Here is a 22615-nt window from a genome sequence, read left to right as displayed (position 1 = left end):
ACCCAGACCCTCTGTATGTCATCTGAGACCCTTCTCTATGTCCTCCATCCCAGAGAGGTTCGGAGGGTGGCCACAAGAGAATGTGTCTCTTCTGGGATGGCTCCCCAATTGTGGAATGCTCTCCCCAGAGAGGCTTGCCTAGCACCATCATTACACATCTTTAGGCACCAGGCAAAAACATTCCTCATTACCCAGGCTTATGGCTGTTAAATAATCTATGGCCTGTGAAAGTGTGGGAGGACTGTTGTGACTATTTTATTATTAGGCTGTTTGTCAGTATGCTTTTTATTATGTTTTTATCAATGTTCTGAAGGCTTTTTTCCCCCAGCTGGAACTCAGTTCCGGCACCTCTCAGGTGGACGCCATTGCCATTACAGCCAAACCTCGGTTGTCGAATGGAATCGGTTCCGAAAGGCCATTCGACTTCCGAAACGTTTGACAACCAAGGCATGGCTTCCAATTGGTTGCAAGAGCTTCTTGCACTGAAGCGGAAGCCGCGTCGGATGTTCGAGTTCCAAAAAACGTTCCAAAACTGGAGCATTTCCTTCTGGGTGTCGAAACATTCGAAAATGGGGCCGTTTGGGAACCGAGGTTTGACTGTATAAGAGAAGAAGGGAGGCATTCGTGGTGAGTTATGGCACCTCTTTTTCTAGAAAACTGGGTATTCTATAATGTGTTTTTAATGTTGTACAGCACCCTGGGATCTGATGATGATTATGATGATACAATTTGTAGAGGACTGGCAGTGGCTACTAGCCATGAAAGCTACAATATACCTCCAGTGTTGGAGGCAGCAATGCTTGTGAATAGCAGTAGCTGGAAAACACAGGAGGGGAGAGAGCTCTTGTGCTTGAATCCTGCCAGAGATGTGTTGTTGGCCACTGTATGAACAGGCTGCAGGACTACATGGGCCACTGGCCTGATCCAACAGGCTCTTCTTCTGCTCTTATGTATCAGAAGATGACAGGGATTGAACCAAGGACCTTTGCTAATTATTTATTTTTTGCACCGTTCCTGGAGGTACTGAAATACCAGTTCGATGCATGGAGTGGATGGAACAAGCCCCTGTTCCATCACCCACTTCCAAAAATCCATTTAATATAGAGTCCTCAAATAAAGGACATATCAGATATTAAACTGATAAGAACAGACACTGCACTTGATCTTAGCCAAAAGGTCGAGAAGCGATAGGACCTTTGCTATTTGAGACAGGTGCCTTAACACTGATTTACAGCTCTTCCCCCATTGGTGCACAATGGTTGGACAAATGGAGCCCATGGCGGGCGGGGAGAAGTGCTCTTTAATGCAAGGAGGAAACTTTTAGGGCGTATCCACACCATACATTTTAAACATATCCCATGTATATTTAAAGAAGTTGACTCCCTCAAAGAATCCAGGGAACTGTAGTTTGTGAAGGTGCTGGAAAATGTAGCCCCTTGATAGAGAAACTACAGTTCTCAAGGTTTTCGGGGGGGGGGGAGTCATGTGTGTTGGATTTGCTTTAAATGTATTGTGTGGGTCTGCCCCTACAACCAGAGTATGTTGGTTTCTAAGTGATAATGTGGGGCATATATGTACATTATCAGGAGGGGGGACAAGGAGCAAATTTAGTAGATAAATGTTACTGCAGGAGGACTGTCTATGTAGGTCATTAGAAACAGAAATGAAGGCAATTTATACCTTAGCCCAGAATGAAGTCAAGGGCAGGGCCATACCTGCCAAGTTTTCCCTTTTCTCGCGAGGAAGCCTATTCAGCATAAGGGCAAATCCCTTAAAAAAGGGATAACTTGGCAGCTATGGGCAGGGCTTGTATCAGATATATTCATTTAGCAAGTTTCCACCTGCTACACATGAAGAGCTCCGAACTTAGCTTTGAGGGCTGCCAGTTTCACAAATGCATGCTCACCTGCGGATTTTATTGATGGACTGAATGAAATCCCATTTTGCTGCTGACCGTTGCTTATTTCAAGAGGTGTCCTTATCACCGGCTTTGGCTTGAATTCACGTCTTGGACGACTTGATGCTATGTTTATCCTGCAATCAGAGAAGTCAAGGGTCAAAACTCTATAACCCTGGAAGATGCAGAGAGCCACAGCTGGCAGTGTTTAAAGCAGGGATGGGGAATCTTTGGCTCGCCAGATGTTGCTACATCCTCTAAGACTAGGGATGGGGGATGAATTCAATTTAGTTCGCATCCAAAGCCAAATTTATCAGATTTGCACTTTCTGAAACAATATGGGAACTGAAACACGGCCACCCTTTGAAACTCTCAATTATCTGAATTTTAAGATGCAGTTCCCCTACCAAAATGCTCACAAGAATGCATAATACCTTGGTTGTCGAACTTAATCCATTCTGGGAGTCCGTTCAACTCCTAGAATGGTTCAAAAACCAAGGCACGGCTTCCGATTGGCTGCAGGAGCTTCCTGCACTCAATTGGAAGCCGCAAAAGTCACGTCGGATGTTCGGCTTCCAAAAAATAATAATTTGCAAACTGGAACACTCACTTCTGGGTTTGCAGCGTTCAGGAGCCAAAACGTCCGAGTACCAAGATGTTCAACAACCAAGGTACAACTGTATTAGGGAAAGTGTGCATAAAAATGAATAAATTAGTAAATCTAACATACAAAAATGCATTTAGGAGAAATGGCTCAGGAAAATGTGTATATGAGTCAATGCGGCTTACATAAATGTGTTGATTAGGAGGAAGTGGCAAGAAAATGCTGAAGAATTTTCATGAGGATTAAATATCTCAAATTGCTGCAGAAATGTGAAGAACTGGATTGAAGATGGGGAAAAGGAGGAATCAAGAGAAGTGAAATGGACCGTCCCTTCCATCCCTGTCAACACTGATGGGAGTTGTAGTCCAACAACCGACGGAGGATGAAAGCCTCCCCACTCCTGGTTTTAAGATGAACCAGAGGTATTGTAACCTGGAGTTATTCTTACCTGTTTTGTAGCTTGCTTTGCAGATCCTCTAGAATCTCTGTAGACTGCTTATGATACTCTACTACAGCTTCTACAAAGACTAGCAACTGGCTCACTTGCTCTATCTGAAAAGGAGACAATGGAAAGGGAATTTATATAACGGGCTTTGCACGGTGTTCCCAAATCTGAATACACAAAAAGGGGCTTGCATTGCATGGCCAGGAAAAAGGGGCATCCAGCAGCCATTATTGTTGTAGACGATTCTAGAGCAGCCTTTGCCAACCTGGTGCCCTCCAGATGTTTGGGACAGCTCCCATCAGCCTGGTAGCCAGCACAGTTGTTGTACAAAAAAAATTGGAGGGCGCCAAGCAGGCCAAAAGAAAGAGATAACACAAGGAGTCAGAACTGTTGAAATTAGGCAAGAGTGTGAGATTGATGGTACAAAAAAAGGTTGCTGCAATGTGCTTCCACACTGGTTCTTTTCTTTGGAAGCATTAATAAACATTATTATTTACTGCATTTATGAACCTCTTCCCACGAGACATCCTGAAGTGATTTGCAATGAAGCAACATACACCAAGCAGTCGTATGTAAAAAGTTAAAACGGTTGCATAATTAAAAACCATTACAAATAAATAAAAACAGTTGAAAATATCGCATACATGAAACCAATTCCATCAAGGCAAGCCAGAAACATCATCGAGTTCAAGGACACATTCCAGACACGTTGTAACACTCAAGGAGGACGCAAAGCAGAGCTGAAAGGGGGTGTGGCCTGGGGAGAGTTTCAGGGGCCAGAATGAGAGACCTGGGGGCTACATTTGGCCCCGAGGCCTGAGGTTCACCATCCCAGGTCTAGACAAACCTGAGCTCGGGGAACCAATAGTCAGAGAGCCAGTGTGGTGTAGTGGTTAAGAGCGGTAGACTCCTAATCTGGTGAACCGGGTTCGCGTCTCTGCTCCTCCACATGAAGTGGAGTGACCTTGGGCTAGTCTCTCAGCCTCACACATCTCTCAGAGTGTTTGTTGTGGGGGAGGAAGGGAAAGGAGATTGTTTGCCGCTTTAAGACTCCTTCGGGTAGTGATAAAGCGGGATATCAAATCCAAACTCTTCTTCTTCTTCAGATTCAGCTTAAGGCATCTTATCAGTGCTCCTGTCAGTGGAAAAGATGGCGCTCTCAGGATGCAGTGTGTCTTACCAGAGAAACCCATAAATTGTTTCTTAGTAAACCACACACGGGGAACTCTGTGATAATCCTCACTTCTCTCACCAGGTGGCAGCCTTTCTAAAGCAATACAAAGAACAAAAACACAGCCGTATTTGTCTCTCTGTTTTAAAGCTGCCATTAGCCATCAACATAGAGCATAGATGATTTTAAAGGAACAGACAGGGGCAGGCCAAGGCCTACCGTTTCCTCTTTACTACAATATAGGACAGGGATTGCCAGGCTTTTTTGGATTCATGGGCACATTTGGAATTTTGAAAGAATGGTCACATCCACACCATTTAGGCCCCATCTGCACAATATATTAAAAGTGGTGTCATAGCACTGTAAACAGGTGCCGGGAGCTGTTACCGGTAGGAGACCCCTATTCCCCTCAGAGAGCTACAGTTCTCGGAGTCCCTTGGGAAGAGAGGATTGCTGTTTAAGCACTCAGAAAATTATAGCTCTGTGGGGGAGAAACAGGAGTCTCCTAACAACTCTTAACACCAGGCACCCCCAAACTGCGGCCCTCCAGATGTTTTGACCTACAACTCCCATGATCCCTAGCTAACAGGACCAGTGGTCGGGGAAGATAGGAATTGTAGTCCAAAACATCTGGAGAGCCGAAGTTTGGGGATGCCTGCTTAACACCCTCAACAGACTACAGTTCCCAGAATTCTTTGCGCAAAGCCATGAGTGCATAGCTGCCAAGTCTCCCGTTTTCCCCAGGAAAACCCCTTTTTTATTACCTTTTCCTGGTGGTCCCCCGTATCACTTTGTCTCCCGTTTTTCTCCATTATTTTCTCCTGCCGGCGGCCATTTTTTTTTTTCCAATTTGCCCTTCTATGGGCACCAAAAATGGCTGCCGCCAGCTTCAAAAGTCGCATCTACGCATGTCCGGAAGTGCATAGACGTGACTTCCGGTGTTGGCGGCAGCCATTTTGGTGCCCATAGATGGGCGAAGCGACACCGGAGGTTGCATCGGCACACTTCCTGACATGCGTACAAGCGACTTTTGAAGCCGGCGACGGCCATTTTGGGTGCCCATAGAAGGGCAAAGCAACACCGGAAGTTGCATCGCCGGAACTTCCGGTGTAAAATGGCTGCCGGTCCCGGATTCTGCAGTCCGGAACTTGGAAGGTAAGCATGAGTGTTAAAGGGGTATGGCGCCGATTTAAATGATTTTAGACTGAGCCTAAAAGCAAACACAGCCAAACAGGAGGTGAGAAAGTGTTGTTCTTGTTGTTCAGCTCAAAGGGGGTGGTTTTGTCACCACCTCCTGACAAAAGGAGGGCAGGGACTGGGGTGTTGGGGTGCCCCAAGGCGTTGCGGCCACCAGGGGAAGCCCTCAAGGACACCATGATGTCCACAAATACAGCGGCAGAGGAAGCTGTCCAGGTGCCTGGGGTGGCACGCCTAGGGGTGGGACGAGCTGCTCATAGGGACGGGGCGAGGGCGGGGTGAAGCGCCATAGGGGCAGGGCGCACCGTGGGGCCTCCAGAGTCTGCCTGCCTCCTCCTACTCGGTTGCCCTAAAGCGTGGGGGGGCAGTGGGCAGACCATTTGGGCAGGAGAGACGCGTGGTTCGGGCACACTGCAGGCCCTGCGGTGAATGCCGCCCGGCATTTTGTCACCCCCCTCAGTGGTGACACCCGGGGGGGGGGGGTCTGCACCCACCACCCACCCCTTCCTCAGCCCCTGCACAGATACCACATTGGCAGCCCCAGATATAGCACCTTCGAGACTACTGCATACCCTACAACACGACATGGCCTCAATTCCAAGACACCACCTCCTGGGTCCAAAATCCCACAAAAATCACATGGCCCTCGCAAGATTGCACACCTGGAAAAAGCACTTTTTCACGGCAAAATCTCAGCCCAAAGTCAAGCAAAAGCAAGGCACCCAAACCCGCCACCAAGCTGGGATGTCCCAGTTTTTCCAGGGCAATTGTTGACGGATATGATGTTGGGACCACTCCAAGGGGGCTGCATTGTATGTATAATATTTTTTTCTAAACTCATCAGTTCTGTATTTGGAACTGGCAAAGGAAAGTAGCTGACACGCAGCCATACAAGCATAAGTGTATTCTCAAAGGCTGTCAACTAATTTAAGAATTTTAGGTCCAATACTACAACACTTGAACTCAACAGGGCTTACTTTTGAGCAGACATTGGCTGCATTCACTTTATCGTGTCTTCCTGCTGTTTCCTTATCTGCTAATTGTTTGCGTTTTATGTGCTCTTTCATACGATGTAAAAGCCAATTCTGGAAATCTAGCAAAAGTTTAGCATTCGTTTCTGTGTTAATTGTATCCAGAAAACAAAACCCAATTTTGACTCCGTTAACTGGGAAAATCACAGGAGTTCTATGTTGCAATTTTACGCAACAAAATATGGAGCGGTATCCCGGCATACTGTTTTTTCCCTACTGTTTTAAATTTAGCTTGACATGGTGGTATATCAATCAAAAAGCCACGTTGCCATAACACAACAGGTAAGGCAGTATAAAAGGAATGCCAGAAATCACGACAGAAGTGCTAGCTAGCATTATAACCAGGAAAATTAACACAATAAACCTCATATCTAATGGCAACCAAATGGTTTGTTTTTAGATGTTTAAAATTGTTTTTAAATGCTTAAAATATGTTGGTTTAAGATTTTGACATTTGCCGCCCTTGGGCTCCTCTAGGAGTAAAGGCAGGATACAAATACAGTGGTACCTCTGGTTGTGAACAGGATCCGTTCCGGAGGCCCATTCGCAACCTGAAAAGGCTGCAACCTGAAGCGCTGTGTCTATGCACATGTGCGACACAATTTGGCACTTCTGCGCATGCACAAAGCGCGATTTAGCACGTCTGTGCATGTGCGCAGGTTACGGATGCGCCAAACCCGCAAGTAACTCATTCCGGGACTTCCGGGTTCGGTGCGTCCGTAACCCGAAAAGACGCAACCTGCAGCGGATGCAACATGAGGTATGACTGCATACCAAACAATCAAATTATAAACAAAATCTTCTCTCTAACAGTTAAGGATCAGGAGAATGCATTTCAGCAGAGCACTGAATGACTCTGGTACTATGGTTGTTTTTCATTATGTGTTCTGGAATCGTAAACATCAAGATCAAGATAATATGCACCCGCTTTTGCGCCACTGTTTACACATCTCTTTTGTATAGAGTTTGTGCCTGACTGTATGGCCAAAAAACCTTGATTGTACACACACACACACACGCACACACGCACACACACACACACAAGAGTTAGGACACTGCAACCACATGGAATGCACACAAACATACCAAATCAGTCCTTGCACTCTCAAAATCAGCAAGAGGGTCTTACATCATTTTCTAAAAAGTTGAACATGCTCCTCTCTGCCAGTTCTTTGGATTCTTCGAACTTTTCCACAGCTTGCTTAACCTCCTCATCTGGTATCTTCCCTAGACGCTTCTTTTTGTAATCATAATCTAAACGCCGGCCTTCTAGTTTCTTCAGGTGGTGCTGTGTTAAAAAACAAAAATCCAAACAAACAGAAATCCAATCGCTAAGAATCCAAATGGCAAGGAGCTCCAAATGAGGTTTTGCAAGCATGTTTCGGTTAAGGACGATATTATGTTGATTTATGTACCTAGGGAAAGTCACGTGGGATGTCAGCCAAAAAACAAACGCCCCTCAAACCTTAGAAACCCAGCATCTGTGAACACTCCAAATATTACACAGCAATAAATCCTTTCATGCAGGACACTTCATTCACAGGGGGGGGGGGTTTACCCTTTAGACTCCCCAAATGAGAAGCAAGAGACTGCCAAAATATGGTTTCATTTTGTATCCTGGCTTTCAGTCAAGTTCCGAGGTTTTTATTATTATTCTGACTGCAGCGTGGTAGTTAACGCAAGAGAGATGCAGTAATGATAAACCATGGTTCATTAACACGAGAGACATAACGCTAAACCTTGGTTACATTTGAATATGAAAAGTGGGGGGGGGAGCTGTGGTCATCCAGATGGTGTTGAATGCCAACCGCCATCAAGTTCATTTCTGAGCACAATTCAAAGTGTTGGTGCTGACCTTTAAAGCCCTAAAACAGGCACCCCCAAACTTCGGCCCTCCAGATGTTTTGGACTACAATTCCCATCTTCCCCAATCACTGGTCCTGTTAGCTAGGGATCATGGGAGTTGTAGGCCAAAACATCTGGAGGGCCGCAGTTTGGGGATGCCTGCCCTAAATGGCCTCGGTCCTGTATACCTGAAGGAGCGTCTCCAACCCCATTGTCCACCCCAGACACTGAGATCCAGCGCCGAGGGCCTTCTGGCAGTTCCCTCACTGCGAGAAGTGAGGTTACAGGGAACCAGGAAGAGGGCCTTCTCGGTAGTGGCACCTGCCCTGTGGAATGCCCTCCCAGCAGATGTCAAGGAAATAAGCAACAATCCTACTTTTAAAAGTCATCTGAAGGCAGCCCTGTTTAGGGAAGTTTTTAATCTTTAGTGCTGTATTGCATTTTTAAAATTCAATTGGGAGCCACCTAGAGTGGCTGGGGAAACCCAGCCAGATGGGTGGGGTATAAATAATAAGTTGTTGTTGTTGTTGTTGTTGTTGTTGTTGTTGTTGTTGTTGTTGTTGTTATCTGGAGCAGAGGAAACTGGAGGGGCTTAGCAGGGAGAAAAGCAAACCCTGTTTCTATCAGGTTTTTCCACAGCTATTTTATCTCTCCTTCAGCAGCTAATTTTCTCAATGGGTGGGAGGGGAAGAAACAGGGCTTATTCACACTTTTCTTTATCCCAAAAGCATGCACCCAGGCAGTTTTGCCTTTCCCCTGGAAAACTTGCTCTTTAGTGCTGAATCGGAGAAAACCTGAACCCGGAGAAAACCTGATTGACATTTGCTCCCATTCAGCAGTAAACAGTGGGTTTTCCTGGGGGAAAGCAGCAAGGAGTGTGGAAGTGTAAATGACCCTGTAGGGCAGGCATGTCAAACCTGCGGCCCTCCAGATGTTTTGGCCTACAACTCCCATGATCCCTAGCTAGCAGGACCAGTGGTTGGGGAAGATGGGAATTGTAGTCCAAAACATCTGGAGGGCCGCAGGTTTGACATGCCTGCTGTAGGGGAAACTAGCTTCTAATAACCTAGCTTTCCCCAAAGCTAACCATGGTTTCCCATTTTACCCAAACCAGGAAACGATAGCTATCGGAAGACTTCCTGGTTTGTTTACTTGCTTGTGTGAAGAGAGGGGTGAAGGGATTGTTAATATTTTACATTGGTTGGGAGGGGGAGAACAGGGGTGATTAGCTGCTGTGGACAGAGAAGCCTTGCTAAGGCTCTGAGAGGGAAGATGTTCCCATTGCTCCAAAACCAAATAGAGCTACAGCAGAACTAGAGATGCCCGCGGTAAAAGTTCGGAGACACTTTGTGAAATTTCTCAAGGGATTAACGCGCCACTCCTCCTGGCACATTTGAAAAGGCAAAACATGCAAGCCGGAAATAGACTCACCCCAATCTCTTTTAAATCCTTGTCTTGCAACAGCTGAAGGGGATCAATGAAGTTTTGCTTGACATTGATGTCCAGAGAGTCTTTCACTTCACCCATCAGCTTCATGCTTTCCCCCGAATCGATTAGGGCCGTGCCTTGTAGGGAAGAAGCAGCACTCATTAAATCAAATTAGTACCATATGTGGTGTAGAAGAGGGCAAAGAACCCAACAACCTAGGTATTAAAACCATATGCTCCATTGTCACCCTCCGTTCTCTAGAAAAATAGGTGGGTGTGGTTTGGAGAAAACCACCTCACAGGCCAAATTATGTCTTCTGCCAGTCAGAGATTTTGCACTTGGGTTTAGAGGACCGTCTTGAGTATGGTAAATACATGAAATGTGTCTGCCTGTGTGAACTGTACTCTCTCACGTTAATAATAATAATAATAATAATAATAATAATAATAATAATAATAATAATAATAATAATTTATTATTTGTACCCCGCCCATCTGGCTGAGTCTCCCCAGCCACTCTGGGTGGCTTCCAACTGAATATTAAAAACAGTACAGCATCAAACATTAAAAACTTCCCTAAACAGGGCCGCCTTCAGTTGTCTTCTAAAAGTAAAATAGTTGCTTATTGCCTTGACATCTGCTGGGAGGGCGTTCCACAGGGCGGGTGCCACTACCGAGAAGGCCCTCTGTCTGGTTTCCTGTAACCTCACTTCTCGCAATGAGGGAACCGCCAGAAGGCCCTCGGCGCTGAATCTCAGTGTCCGGGCTGAATGATGGGGGTGGAGACGCTCCTTCAGGTATACAGGACCAAGGCCGTTTAGGGCTTGAAAGGTCAGCACCAACACTTTGAATTGTGCTCGGAAACGTACTGTCTCAGCCTTGCTTCTCCTCCCTCTATTACCTCCTCCACTGTAAGCTCCATGGGGCAGGGCCTGTCTTCTCCACCACCACCACATGCCACGTGAACAGGCCACAGAAGCCACATAGCTGCAGAAGCTCACCAAATGCAGAGCCCTCTCCGAGTTCTCTCCCATATCGAAGCATACATTCTCCAAGCAGCCCTTCTGTCTGAGGGTATCCTGTGGCTTTCACTTGCCCTCGTATCTTGGACACAGTATTCAGCATTCCCAGCTTTGCTCTGTAGGCTTAAAAAAAAAACACCCATTGGTGAGGCATAAAAGGAATACCTAAATATCCATTTGAAGAATAACATATGTGCTTATTATCCCCACATACTGGGGTAAACAATCGGAAGTGTTGTGGCAAATTCAGAAGTGCAGGGTTCGTTCATTATAGTAACCCCCCCCCCCCCCGAAAATGCACTTGGTCAATTATGGAAAAGAAAAAAGAGAAGAGAAGAGAAGAGAAAAGAAAAGAAAAGAGAAAGATATCTGGGTGGACAGATAAGCAGTGTGTGCTGCAACCTATGAGAAAGAAATCTTTCATTTCTCAGTACATACTAAGTCTCATTTAACGGAGATATTACATATTCATAAAGATATTGGTCTATGTAAAGAATGGTAAAGATTTCCAATCTAGAGGGGAGTTTTTAGTTCAGTTCTTACAGGGTAATGTCACAAATAGGCAATGTTTATAATGATTCCGTGGCTGTTCATTCTGAAAATTGTATGGAAAAATTTTGTATGGGAAACTCTGGACAAAACAGAAGCACGGCTCTTGCGAACATAACCTGGACTTTCACACGATTGTGTCTCTAACTCACAAAAAAAGGCCAGGGTGCAAAACTGCACCAGTTCCAACTGTGCAGACAAAAAAAAAATCATCTCCAAACTTTTTTTAAAGAGAAGTGTCAATGGAAAAAAGTCTTCACAAATAAAGCTATTGCATCTACTTCAACACTATGTAATTTGTCAGACTCTTTACATGACAATTACTTTGCCTAGCATTTAATAGATGTTTATCCTATCTTTCAGGGCGAATACGATCACAAGGCAATTTACAAACACAAAATCCAAAATGATTAAAACAACATAAAATAGGGATGGGGATGTTGCTGGACTCCAAGTCCTATCAACCCCAACCAGCTTGACCAATGGGAATGGACGATGAGAGTTGGAGTCCATAGACATTTGGAGGGCCACAGCTCCCCCACCCCAGCACAGAACACCAGCATTTGAACGTTAACACTAACATTACAGCAACAGCTACACATTTGCTAAAATGTGGGGATTCATAACATTATCCAAATGCAGACTAAATGCTATGGGTTCTGCCAGGGTGACAGGGGCCCTGGCAGCCCCCCCCCCAAGAATTCCAGGTGATTATATTGACCCAGACCTACATATACTGGACTCTAAGCACTGTAGTCATTGTATTGTCCCTCCTCCTTGAGAGGTCTGGAGGGTGGCAACACGAGAATGGGCCTTCTCTGCAGTGGCTCCCCGTCTGTGGAATGCTCTCCGCAGGGAAGGTCGCCAGGCGCCTTCATTACACAGGCAAAAAATGTTCCTCTTTAACCAGGCTTGGGTTGATTTGATTGACATCCTATGCCCTTTTAAAATGTGGTTCTTTCTTTTGGGGGGGGTTGCTATTGGGTTGCTGTTTTTATTTTGATTATATATATTGTGGGTTTTTTTGTTTTTATTTTGTTCTGTGAACCTCCCTGAGACGTCCGGGTATAGGGAAGTATATAAATTCAATTAACAACAACAACAACAACAACAACAACAACAACAACAACAACAACATTATTAAGTTAAAATAAAAATTAATAAAATAAAAATTTGTCCAGTAGCACCTTATAGACCAACTAAGTTTGTTCTGGTATAAGCTTTCATGTGCATGCACACTTCTTCAGATAGCTTATACCAGAACAAACTTAGTTGATCTATAAGGTGCTACTGGACAAATTTTTACTTTTATTTATTTTTATTTCCGACACGGCTACCTACCTGAATTATTAAGTTAAAAAGTCATTTAGTGATATATTTGTTGCACTGGTGGAACATTGTTTCATAAGAGATAACACAAGTACAAGGCTCCTGAACGCCTTGGGAGTCAAATGTTTCGGCTCCTGAACTATTGAAACCCAGGAGTGTTATTTTTAACGTTCTTTTGGAAGCCAAACGTCCAATGGGGCTTCCGCGGGCTTCCGATTGGCTGCAGGACAGCACCACGGGAAGAAAAATTGCAAGGTATGTCTGCACAGAAGTGACAGAACTGAACAGGATTTCCATTTAGAGGAACTACTGACAGGTAGGTGGATCAGAAATTTCATGGTAGAGTAGCATCCAGCCATAATATGCCATTGTGCCCAGAAGCCAAGCTAGGCCTGCATGGAGCAAATCTGATGACCTGGGTTTGCCGCGAAACATCTGGAAGAGGCTATTGGAATCATCTCCGTTTACCTGGATTAGGTTGCAGATATTCAGTGGACTTTGACAGGAGTTCTGCCACAGCTTTGTTGGTGATGTCAATCTTCTGCAAGACAAACATATCAAGGCTTTTAAGGAAAATTTCATAGAAACGCCTACTATCACTCCGTTCAGATGCTGCATAAAAGCCTATGCATTCTGTGGAAAAAACCAGAGAAGGCACCCTGTCAACTAAGTCAGAGATGGAGAACCTCTGGCCGTCCAGATGCTGTTGAAATACAAGTACCATCAAGGCCAATCGTCGAGGTAAGAAGATGGGAGTTGTAGTCCTGCAATGTCAGGAGGGTCTCAGCTTCCACATCTCTGAACAAGGTAAAACTGGGACAAGTGGGTGACAAAATGAGATCATGGCAAGATGGACATTTATGTATTCTGTCCAGTAGTAAAGGTAAAAGGTAAAGGACGTCTGGGCGGTTAAATCCAGTCAAAGGCAACTATGGGGTTGCGGCACTCATCTCGCTTTCAGGCCGAGGGAGCCGGCATTTGTCCACAGACAGCTTTCCGGGACATGTGGCCAGCAGGACTAATCCGCTTCTGGCGCAACGGGACACTGTGACGGAAACCAGAGCGCATGGAAATGCTGTTTACCTTCCTGCTGCAGCGGGAAGTATTTATCTACTTGCACTGGTGTGCTTTTGAACAGCTAGGTTGGCAGGAGCTGGGACAGAGCAACAGGAGCTCACTCCGTTGCGGGGATTTGAACCGACAAGTTTCTGATCAGCAAGCCCAAGAGGATCAGTGGTTTAGACCACAGTGCCACCTGCGTCCAATACTAGAGCTGGTAAGAATGCCTACCCTGTATTCCTGAAAATAAGACATACCCATAAAATAAGCCATAGCAGGATTTCTAAGCATTTGCGGAATATAAGCCATACCCCGAAAATAAGACATAGTGATAGGCGCAGTTCTGGAGGGCGCCAAGGAAGAGGCGAGGCTGGACACTTAATAAAAATAAGACACCCCCTGAAAATAAGCAATAGTGTGTCTTCTTGAGGAAAAATAAATATAAGACAGTGTCTTATTTTCGGGAAAACACGGTAGTTGTTCGAATGGTAGGCTTTCATTTCAGGTAAAAAATATTTGTTTCTCTCTATAATTTCACCCCGCACTCTGTAGTTATTTTCCTCATAACATGGCTAGTTTATTTTACTATGCTGATATGGTGCAATGGAAGCGAAGAGCACTAATACACGAGTGAGGATCTGTACTCAAGTCAAATATCTATTTCATCCTACCTTGTTGTGAGGGAAAAATTAGAAAGACCCACCTTTGTCACCCTGAGCAACTTGAAGGAAAAACAACAACATACACATCTAACTCATACATAAAAAATATAAATTGGACCTAGAACAGGTTCACGTGATCTGAATACTCATGCGGTACAGCCATGTTAGGAGTGTAGACTCTAGACTGGAAGGAAAGGAAGGTAGAGAAACCTTACTTTATCGTCTGGAACCAAGGACATGTGATTAGCAACAATCTTTAAGCATTTCCTTAGGCTTGTCTTACCCGTTCCATCTCATGGAAATCTTCATCGTGTTTTGTTCCTTCCACTCCGCTGATTTTTTCACTGAATAGCTGCAGGAAGAAAAAAAAGAGCTTATATAGCATGACACAAAAGCTGCACATAAGGCTAGAAATAATGTAGGGGACCCCACACAAACCCTACCAAAATCAGGAGTCACCTTTAAATATTGGAGAGTGCATTGGGTCAGAGCAGAGGCCCATCTGTCAGACAGTCTATGTCTATGTGAAGCCCACAAGAAGGGCAGGAGGGCATAGAATCATAGAGTTGGAAGAGACCACAAGGGCCATCCAGTCCAACCCCCTGCCAAGCAGGAAACACCATCAAAACATTCCTGACAGATGGCTGTCAAGCCTCCGCTTAAAGACCTCCAAAGAAGGAGACTCCACCACACTCCTTGGCAGCAAATTCCTTGGCCACTGTTTCCAAATAACTGGTATCCACAGGTATGCCACCTCTCATAATGGAGACAGCCATCATGGCTCGTAGCCACTAGGAATGGGAAAACCTTTCAATTTCACTTTCTCATTTCCCCCCCTCCCCAATTCTCCACATTTTCAGTTTCCAATGTTTTTATTTTAAACCTGCCTTGAAAATTAATTAACTTTTTAGTGCTTACTTCTCTTGATTGCATGCAACTTTGTCTAATATACACATCATTGCACAGCAATTCCCCCTAATATATTGATAGAGTGATAGAATGGTGCAATCACAGTGTTAGAAGGGACCCCATGGATCATCCAGTCCAAGCATCTCCAACAGGTAGATTGTGATCTACCGGTAGATCACTGGACTTGGCTCGCCTACAAAAAAGCTCAACATTTTACCTCCTCCCTGAAAAAACTCTACAACTTTGACCCAAACCCCCCCAAAATGGGCCTTCCTCCTTCCTAAAAAAAAGCTCAACAACTTTGACCTGATCACTGCCAGTTTTTAACTCTGTGAGTAGATCCCAGTCTCTTGGGAGTTGGTCGCCCCTTCTAGTCCAACCCATAGCTGCCAAGTTATCCCTTTTTTAAAGGGATTTTCCCTTATGCTGAATAGGCTTCCTCGCGAGAAAAGGGAAAACTTGGCAGCTATGGTCCAACCCCCTGCAATGCAGGAATCTTTTGCCCAATGTGGGGCTCAAACCCACGACCCTATGCTCTAGCATGGGACCAATTTACCTGCACCCATACAGGTATCAAACCCGTGACTTTGGCGTTATCCCCACCATGCTCTAACCAACTAAGCTAACTGCATTTCACTAATGTACGCATTTTAATGCACGCTATACCTTGGTAGTATATGCATTTATATACGTATTACTTGGCTGGAGAACAGCATTGGGAAATACAGATAAGTTCACATTTCAAAGGATGGCTGTGCTTCGATTCGCATACCGTATTTTTCCGTCTATAAGACTAGGTTTTTCCCATTAAAAATAATGTCAAAAATTAGGAGGCATCTTATACTCTGGGCCATCTCTCCCCATTTTCTTAAATCTGAGTCCCCCAAAATAGGAGGCGTCTTATACATCTTATGGACAGAAAAATACGGTAATTTGTCTGTATCTCAGCACCAGGCATGACTGGATGATCCATTTACACCCAGTGTGGAGTTAAAGTGGAATTCCTCACACCGTGGCAAAGGAGACTAGATCAAGTGGAGGGAGGTGCTTAGGGCTAACACATGCCCTTAATCATCTGATTTATTCCCACACACACACTTGCGGATCTAATCTATCCAGGCACACCATACAGAAATTACTGGAAGGAGCTTCACAACACAGTCTGATTACAGAGCCAAAGGCATCAATTAAAGAAAGCGCTCACAGCTGCAGTAACATGACATTCTTCTCCCGTTTTATTGCCTCCGGGTGGCAGCTCTGCTCCACCCCAGAAGCCAAAAGGGCGTTTCGAAGATATCCTTCAAGGCAAGAAACCTCAGCTGGGAGATGCACCGACACGGTGCAGGCCAAGCGATAAGGGAACCAACAGCTCACAATCTAAGCAAAACGAGGCATTTCTGAGCATTTAATCTGCTACACTGTTGGGATTCTCAAAAAAATAGGCAAGCTTCTTTTTCGAAAGATACAATTGCAAACTGTGTGTGTTTGTCTGTGTGTGTTATAAAGCATGTGATATGAGTAACAAAAGAACCATTGACATTAGCCGTGCAATGCAGGAATGTGTTCTGTGGTTTGTCCATCCAAGAGCCCAGCCTTCACCCCCCCCCCCCCGGTACTGTCCACATGCTTGAGGATGCAATTGTTGTCAGTCCCAGCCAGGCTGATGGGATTTGTAGTTCAAAAGTATCTAGCGGGCACCAGGTTGGTTAAAGCTGCAAGAGGCGATCTATGCAAAAGAGAAGAAGATCCGGTTGCTTGCTGGTAGAGCATGTGCTGTTCCACATAGGGTGTCCTGTGTTTAAAGGATCTGGCAGAAAGCAATATGATGATCCTGCTCAACACCTCAAAACCCTGGAGAACAGCTGCTGGCCATAGTACTTGACTGCTAAATTGTACTTCTGTGTGTGTGTGTGGGGGGGGGTAGCAGTGGCAAAGAAGGCAAGAAAGTCCTATTGCACAACTGGTAGTCGTTCAGCTCACGCAAGGAGTTGCTTGGTGCTTCTTTGTATGCAAACCATCAAGGCGGGGTGGGGGCAGGGCGGGGGTGGGGGCAGGTTCCATCCTCTCCCCCATGCTTTTTAACAGCTACATGAAGCCGCTGGGAGAGATCATCAGGGGGGTTGGGCTGGGTGTTCATCAGTATGCTGATGATACCCAGCTCTACCTCTCTTTCAAATCAGAACCACTGAAGGCGATGAAGGTCCTGTGTGAGTGTCTGGAGGCACGTGGAGGTTGGATGGTGGCTAACAGATTGAGGTTGAATCCTGACAAGACAGAAGTACTGTATTTGGGGGACAGGGGGTGAGCGAGGGGGCTGCCTGGAGCTGAATGGGGTAACTGTGCCCCTGAAGAACCAGGTGCAGAGCCTGGGAGTCATTTTGCTTGTTTTTTAAAATAGTTTTTATTAAGTTTCACATTTTTAACATAGTAATAACATTTCATATAACATAAAAAGAATACAATTCCCCAACTTCCCCCTCCCCCACCCTGATTTCCCTCAACTTCCTCTTTTGGTTTTTAACATAATAATTTCTCGCTTGTATTATATCTTCATATTAGGTTCTTTACATCAAATGTTGTTATTCTCTTATCATTTTAACGTCTTCTTTATCATTTCTGTATTTATTTTGGGAGTCATTTTGGACTCACAGCTGTCCATGGAACATACCTTCCAACTCCCGGTTAGAAAAATCCGGGATCAGCAGCGCCGGCACCGGAAGTCGCTTCCAGACATGCGTAGAAATCCGGCACTGCCCGATTTCTGGTGCCCAGACATGGGCAGAGTGGCACCGGAAGCCGCTTCTACGCATGTCCAGACATGCTCAGAAATGACTTCCGGTGCTGCTCTGCCCAATTTCCAGTGCCCAGACATGGGCAGAGCACCCGAAATTGGTTCTCCGCATGTCCAGACATGCGCAGAAGGAGCCTCCCTGGCAAGTACTGAAATCCGGGGGATGTACAGAATTTTTTTCCAATCTGGGCTGCCAGCGGAAACGGTTTAAAATATGGGGGTTTCTGTTTCCAGGGCAGCTGTCTACCACCTCCATCTGGTACACAGGCTGAGACCCTACCTGCCTGCAGACTGTCTCGCCAGAGTGGTACATGCTCTAGTTATCTCCTGCTTGGACTACTGCAACACACTCTACGTGGGGCTATGTTTGAAGGTGACTCGGAAACTACAACTAATCCAAAATGCAGTGGCTAACTGGTGACTGGAAGCGGCCACAGAGACCACATAACACTGGGCTTGAAAGACCTACATTGGTTCCCAGTATGTTACCGAGCACAATTCAAAGTGTTGGTACTGACTTTTAAAGCCTAAACGGCCTCGGCCCAGTATACCTGAAGGAGTGTCTCCACCTCCATCGTTCAGCCCGGACACTGAGGTCCACTTCCAAGGGTCTTCTGGCAGTTCCCTCTGTTATGTATTCAGTGGTCTGTGTTTGCCCGAGCTTGAGTCTGGACTAAGGATTCTGAGCTCCTGTGTTCTGATTCGATACATGGTGTCCAATCACAGAACATTTCAGTATTTGGGCCTCTGCCATTGGCCCTTGAACTCTGAGTCATGATTCGCAGCTTGGAAGTGTAGACAGCCAATCATGTTGGGAGTGGGAGTGGCCCAGGCTTTCAGGAATGTATATAAGCAGTTGCTTTGCCCGTTTCCCAGTTACGTGGTTCAATAAAGGTTCTTGCTGTTATCACTGCGCCTTGCCACCTACACTTCACCCTCACCGAGAGACATAAAGTTACAGGGAACCAGACAGAGGGCCTTCTCTGCAGTGGCACCCTCCCTGTGGAACGTCCTCCCATCAGATGTCAGGGAGATAAAGAATTACACAACTTCTAGAAAACGGGAAAGTTTTTAATGTCTGACATTTTATTTTATTTTTTATATTTTGCTGGAAGCCTCCCAGAGTGGTTGGGGAAACCCAGCAGATGGGCAAGGTATAAACAAAACAAAACAAAAAATTATTATTATTATTAAGCGCCTCAGGCAGCAGGATCCACGGGGCAGCAGTTCGAGTCTCCAAGGAATGTATCACCTGTTTCTGCTGTGGCATCATCAGCTGCTTGGATGCTAGATCCGCCCCATTCTTGGCAGCCCCCATGCCACCTCCACAGTGGCCTCTTGGCAGTGCTGGTCCCCTCCCACCCTTGTCCCCAATGCAGATCAATGTCCCCTGGCAGGAGGAAAGAGCCATTTTGTGGTTCACCTCAGGTGCCAAAATATCTTGGCCTGGCCCTGCAGCCCATTATAACCAAATGCTTGCAACCTCCAACACTTCTCTCTCTCTCTCTCTATTTGGTTTGCTTTGCCTTGCTTCTTTTACAACGCTTCCCTACTTCTCTGCCAAGCTATAAAAAGAGCCTTGCTTCTGTTAAGTCTGCTTGCAAGAGGGTGTTTATTGACCTGCCCTTGTGGCATTCTACCAAACAAGGAGCCTGGGTTATATTTGTTTAGAAATTCCTCTACCTTGAAAATGGAAAATAGAAAATGACGCCACCACACCAGGAACTCTAGAAGAACATCACAATGGAAAAAAAGATGCCCAGCATTTGTCTGGGAATTAGATAATAAGGGGGGGGGAGATAGATGCAAAATGATGTGTTGTTACTCTCTTGCTTTCAAGGCAAAAAGCTGGCAAGAAATCTTATTTGATGCATCTTCTGTTGTAGCAAGTGATTTGTTTTGTGTCATTGTGACCTTGCTGCCTTTCGGTTGTTGGGATATTTTCCCACAGCACCACTGATACATGACCCAGAGGCCTCAATAGACTAACCCCATCTTTTGCTTGCCAGCAATAAGCAAGTCTACTACAGGCCTATAAAAATCAGAGCTTATGGCCCTTCAAATGTTGTGGGGCTCCAATTCCCATCGCCACTTGCCAGCACTGTTAAAGGTCAAGGATTATGGGATCTGTGATCTGGCAGCATCCTTTCTAAACCTTGGGACCCCAGATGTTGCTGGACTGCAAGTCCCATCATCCCTGACCACTGGTCCCGCTAGTTGGGTTGATGGGAGTTGTGGTCCAACAACATCTAGGGACCCAAGGTCGAAAAGGGCTGATCTAGATGCTACCAGATCACAGCTCCCAAAATTCAATTGCATGGTTCAAAACAGAATTAAATTGTATGCTTCAAAACAGTAGAATCTGCACGCCAGGAGAAGAGAGTCAATTCCATGCAACTGAGAGCAAGGCACATTCAGAAAAGGGGTTTCCACGCATTTAGCATCATGTGTCAAAAGGGCCTGTACATTTCTTACACTCTTGGAACCAATATGGTGTCTGGGCCTCTCTCGTGTTAATTGCAGTTAGCTTCTGGGACAGTTACGCAGCAAAATTTCAGATAAAGCACAGACAGACAAAGAGCATTTTTGTCGACAAGCGAATCAAGCAAGGTTCTGTGACCATAACACAATTTTGCACTTTCCAGGGAAGGAGTCAGTTTCCGCCAGGCAGCGCCACATCTCCATCCCCATGGATCTTTTGGAATAACTTGACTGTTGAAGCTTAATTCTTCTCACACAACAAAAAAGTACTTTGTACTCTGAAATTTTCAAGACTTCCCTGACAAACCCCCACTGTCTCGCCCCGATGGCTCACTTGCTGATTTACTATTCAGTGATATGTGAAATGGCATATTGCAAAACGGGGGTGGGGGTGGGGAGAAGAGATGTCTAACATTTCAGGAAGTCATTGGTTAGTCATTTCTAGCAAACAGAATTGATGGGGGAAACCAGAAATTTACACTCCGGCATAGTCTGAAGGAACACACAAGAGCTACTGGTACCTTTCTGAATCTTAGCAGGTCCAGGTAATTGATTCAGAGCAGGAAAGGGGAAACTGTGGCCTGTCATGTGTTTCAGAACCATAGAGTTGGAAGGGATCCCCAAGGGTCATAGAGTCCAACCACCTGCAATGCAGGAATCTCAACTGAAGCATCCATGACAGGTGACCATCCAACTTCTGCTTAAAAACTTCCACCTCAAAGGAAGGAGAGTTCACCACCTTCCAAGGGAGACCATTCCACTGTCAAACAGCTCTTACTATCAGAAAGTTCTTCCTGATGTTTAGTCAGAATCTCCTTTCTTGTAACTTAAATCCATTGGTTCAGGTCCTAGCCTCCAGAGCAGGAGAAAATACCGGTAAGCTTGTTCCATTTTCTACCGGTATGTGACAAACCTTGAGATATTTGAAGATGGCTATCATATCTCCTCCCAGTCTCCTCTTTTCCAGGCTAAACATACCCAGCTACTGTACTTCAACCATTCCTCATAAGGCATGGTTTCCAGACCCTTGGTCATCTTAGCTGCCCTCCTCTGGACACCTTACAGGCCGTCAACACCCTTTTAAAATTGTGGTGCACAGAATTAGACACAGTATTCCGGGTGTGGTCTGACCAAGGCAGAATAGAGTAGAACTATTACTTTCCTTGATCTGGACACTATACTTCTATCACAGCCTAGAACAGCCTTAGTTTGCACAAAGTTTCACAGAGGTTACACTACATCTGCTCTTTATGGAGCATTCATCCTGATTTGTGTGCATAATGTTTATACAGGTGAAACTCGGAAAATTAGAATATCGTCAAAAAGTGCATTTATTTCAGTAATGCAACTTATTATTATTTATTTTTCTTTTAATTTTTACAAATGCCTTCTTTTGGAAATTCCACAGTAATAAAGCAAATAGTTACAATAATACAAAAATAAACAACAATAAACATCGCTATTACATTTAATTAATTACATTCCATTTATAATTGACCCGCCTAAGGACAAATAGTTACAATTACAACAAATAAAGGCTTGACATATCTTGCTTTACATGTCATGCATCTATCTCATATATTAGTTTCACCTTTTAAGTTGCATTACTGAAATAAATGGACTTTTCAACAATTTTCCGAGTTTCACCTGTAGCACCTTTGAGACTACTCTATATTCTAATTTTCCGAGTTTCACCTGTATGTCTTCCCATCTACCATTCATTCATCCCACACTTTCCCCAATCACTGAAATTCCCTATCACTTTCCTAACTGCAAGGAGTCCGTTAAAAAAATGTGGATGTGCTGTGCTAACGTGCTTTAATCCACTTTAATTGTGCAGAAGCCTAAATTTCCTGTATGCCCTTGAACCCATCCTGCAAAATACTGAGAGTCTGGGGGCAACCAGAGTTAGAGGCAGCATTGCAGAAGAAAGGTAAAGGTAAAAGTAAAGGGACCCCTGACCATTAGGTCCAGTCGTGACTGACTCTGGGGTTGCGACGTTCATCTCGCGTTATTGGCCGAGGTAGCCGGCGTACAGCTTCCAGGTCATGTGGCCAGCAGAACAAAGCCGCTTCTGGCAAACCAGAGCAACACAAGGAAACGCCGTTACCTTCCCGCTGTAGCGGTACCTATTTATCTACTTTGATGAGCTTTTGAACTGCTAGGTTGGCAGGAGCTGGGACCGAGCAACGGGAG

At 45.2% G+C, this 22615-nt stretch overlaps 1 protein-coding gene and 1 non-coding gene across 5 annotated transcripts in view; both read right to left on the bottom strand.

The window, feature by feature from the left end:
- The window catches only part of SH3GL3 (SH3 domain containing GRB2 like 3, endophilin A3), a 55567-nt gene that overhangs the window by 1054 nt on the left and 31898 nt on the right, over nucleotides 1-22615 (bottom strand). For 2 of the 4 annotated variants that reach the window (XM_088657146.1, XM_088657145.1), the window contains exons 2-9: nucleotides 14522-14590; nucleotides 14357-14422; nucleotides 12986-13058; nucleotides 10619-10762; nucleotides 9622-9755; nucleotides 7475-7633; nucleotides 2950-3053; nucleotides 1907-2034 (exon numbers count right to left, since the gene is read on the bottom strand). In XM_088657146.1, the coding sequence (XP_088513272.1) occupies nucleotides 1907-2034; nucleotides 2950-3053; nucleotides 7475-7633; nucleotides 9622-9755; nucleotides 10619-10742 (649 nt within the window). In that variant the 5' untranslated portion in view covers nucleotides 10743-10762; nucleotides 12986-13058; nucleotides 14357-14422; nucleotides 14522-14590. The remainder of the gene's footprint in view (nucleotides 1-1906; nucleotides 2035-2949; nucleotides 3054-7474; nucleotides 7634-9621; nucleotides 9756-10618; nucleotides 10763-12985; nucleotides 13059-14356; nucleotides 14423-14521; nucleotides 14591-22615) is intronic. The other 2 variants (XM_088657144.1, XM_035131290.3) reach the window with 1 other exon arrangement.
- On the bottom strand, nucleotides 999-1189 carry LOC118093340 (U2 spliceosomal RNA). The gene has a single exon (XR_015946942.1). It is a non-coding gene; the product is annotated as a U2 spliceosomal RNA (small nuclear RNA).

The sequence above is a fragment of the Zootoca vivipara genome, chromosome 13 (genome assembly GCF_965207765.1).
Source record: "Zootoca vivipara chromosome 13, rZooViv2.hap1.1, whole genome shotgun sequence".
In the NCBI taxonomy this organism is placed as follows: Eukaryota; Metazoa; Chordata; class Lepidosauria; order Squamata; family Lacertidae; genus Zootoca; species Zootoca vivipara.
Note: the sequence above shows the minus strand (reverse complement) of the source record. Positions and strands in the feature narration are given on the sequence as shown.